At 40.2% G+C, this 1,802-nt stretch overlaps 1 protein-coding gene across 1 annotated transcript in view; it reads left to right on the plus strand.

The window, feature by feature from the left end:
- Positions 1 to 1,064: 1,064 nt before the first annotated feature.
- LOC107756194 (ribonuclease inhibitor-like) overlaps positions 1,065 to 1,802 on the plus strand; it is a gene marked incomplete at its 3' end in the record, with an annotated part of 3,155 nt that continues 2,417 nt past the window's right edge. Inside the window, exons 1-2 of the mRNA XM_016573224.1 lie at positions 1,065 to 1,269; positions 1,374 to 1,551. Coding sequence (XP_016428710.1) covers positions 1,175 to 1,269; positions 1,374 to 1,551 — 273 coding nt within the window. The remainder of the gene's footprint in view (positions 1,270 to 1,373; positions 1,552 to 1,802) is intronic.

Consider the following 1,802-nt stretch of genomic DNA (forward strand, 5'->3'; position numbering starts at 1 on the left):
GGTCTTCTGTAACGGAAGAGGTCTGACGCAACAGGTTAGTATTTATAAACAGTTTTATTTGGTCACAGTGAGTACGGGTGTAGGGTCCGGAGGATGTGATGGTGAGGGAATAGTTCGTAGAATGGTGCAAAGGATAAGATGAGTGGGGTAATCCGAGTCGTTGGCTTGATAGGAGCTGGAAGGCACACAGGAGGAGCACACACCTCAGCGATCCGGGAACTAGGAGGAACAGGAGACACTTGGAGACGAGGAGACACTAGGAGGAACACAGGAGGTAAGTAAGGCAGGAAGTATTCAAATGGAAGCAGTAGCAAAGTCATTGAGTCCTCTACGTGTATACGAGACCGGACAGTGAGGGTGTCTGAGGTGTGTGCTTTTATGCAGGCTGGTAATAAAGCATTATATAATTCTTTACATATGAGCTAATTAAACAGCAACACTTTGTTAATTACTGTAACGATAGAGGCGTGACAACAGAATTGAGGATCCATCTGCAGCTTTTATTAAGAGCGTAGTCGGACAGGCAGGGTCAAAACACCAGCAAAACAGTACATCCAGGGTAATCCAAAAGAGTAATCCAAAGAACAGGCAGTCAACGATCACAAACCAGGTAAACAGTCCAAGAACAAAACACGAAGGTAAGGCAAGGCAAGACAAGGCAGAAACTAGACAACATAGGCTAAACAATAATCAGCAATGTGTGTGTGGATGAGTGCTACCTTTATAATGTCACTGATGGGAAACAGGTGTGGTGTGATAATGTGTTCTTAGGCAGGGGTTATGGGAAATGGAGTCCGGAGAAAACAAAGACGAGACCCACAATCATGACAATTACAGTGATAATGAATGAATTAACTCACTATTTGTATATAGTCTATTAATGTATTAACTATAGTTTATAAACTATTAATGAACTAAAATAGTTTAAAAATGAGTTATGTGTTATTGTATAATTATTATAAAGTGTTACCAATAAAGTCTATAAAGTCTATAAAGTGTTACCAATAAAATTATACTTTATTTATCACAAACATGCACTGCGGATTATAAACTCATAAATTCACATTAATATAGCTGTTTGTTTTGTTTACACAGGCTATGTGGATGTATTCTCACTGCTCAGTCTTGTGAGAGTTTGTCTTCAGCTCTACAATCCTCAAATTCCCATCTAAATATGCTGGACCTGAGTAACAATGACCTGCAGGATTCTGGAGTGAAGCTGCTTTCTGAAGGTCTGAAGAGTCCAAACTCTAAGCTGGAGATATTGAGGTTTGAGTTTCAAATACTTGATTAATTATTTTGCAAGTTAATTAAAAAACACACACACTGTTAAGATTTATTCTGTACACAGTTACTGTGTTCTTCTTTTTCAGATTTTTCACATGTAATCTCACTGCTCAGTCTTGTGAGATTTTGTCATCAGTTTTACAATCCTCAAACTCTGTCCTGAGAGAGCTGGATCTGAGTAACAATGACCTGCAGGATTCAGGAGTGAAGCTGCTTTCTGAAGGTCTGAAGAGTCCAAACTCTAAGCTGGAGATAATTCTATGGGTATTTTCACATACATTTTGTTTTAAAAGAACCAACCCCAGTTCACGTAAAGTGAACCAGAATGGGAACCAGCCAAAAGTGACGTGAGTCTGTCACGGTGTGCCTACTGTGTCGGAGTGAGGAGACAAAGGAGCGTGGAGACGGAGGGAATCCAGAAACATAATACACTTTATTTCTCAAGGAACAAGGAACACACACGTAGCACACGGGGTAGACATTTAAGACTGAACGCAGGACTCAGGAAACACAGG

The sequence above is a fragment of the Sinocyclocheilus rhinocerous genome, unplaced genomic scaffold, assembly GCF_001515625.1.
Source record: "Sinocyclocheilus rhinocerous isolate Xijiao unplaced genomic scaffold, SAMN03320098_v1.1 scaffold5342, whole genome shotgun sequence".
NCBI lineage: Eukaryota > Metazoa > Chordata > Actinopteri > Cypriniformes > Cyprinidae > Sinocyclocheilus > Sinocyclocheilus rhinocerous.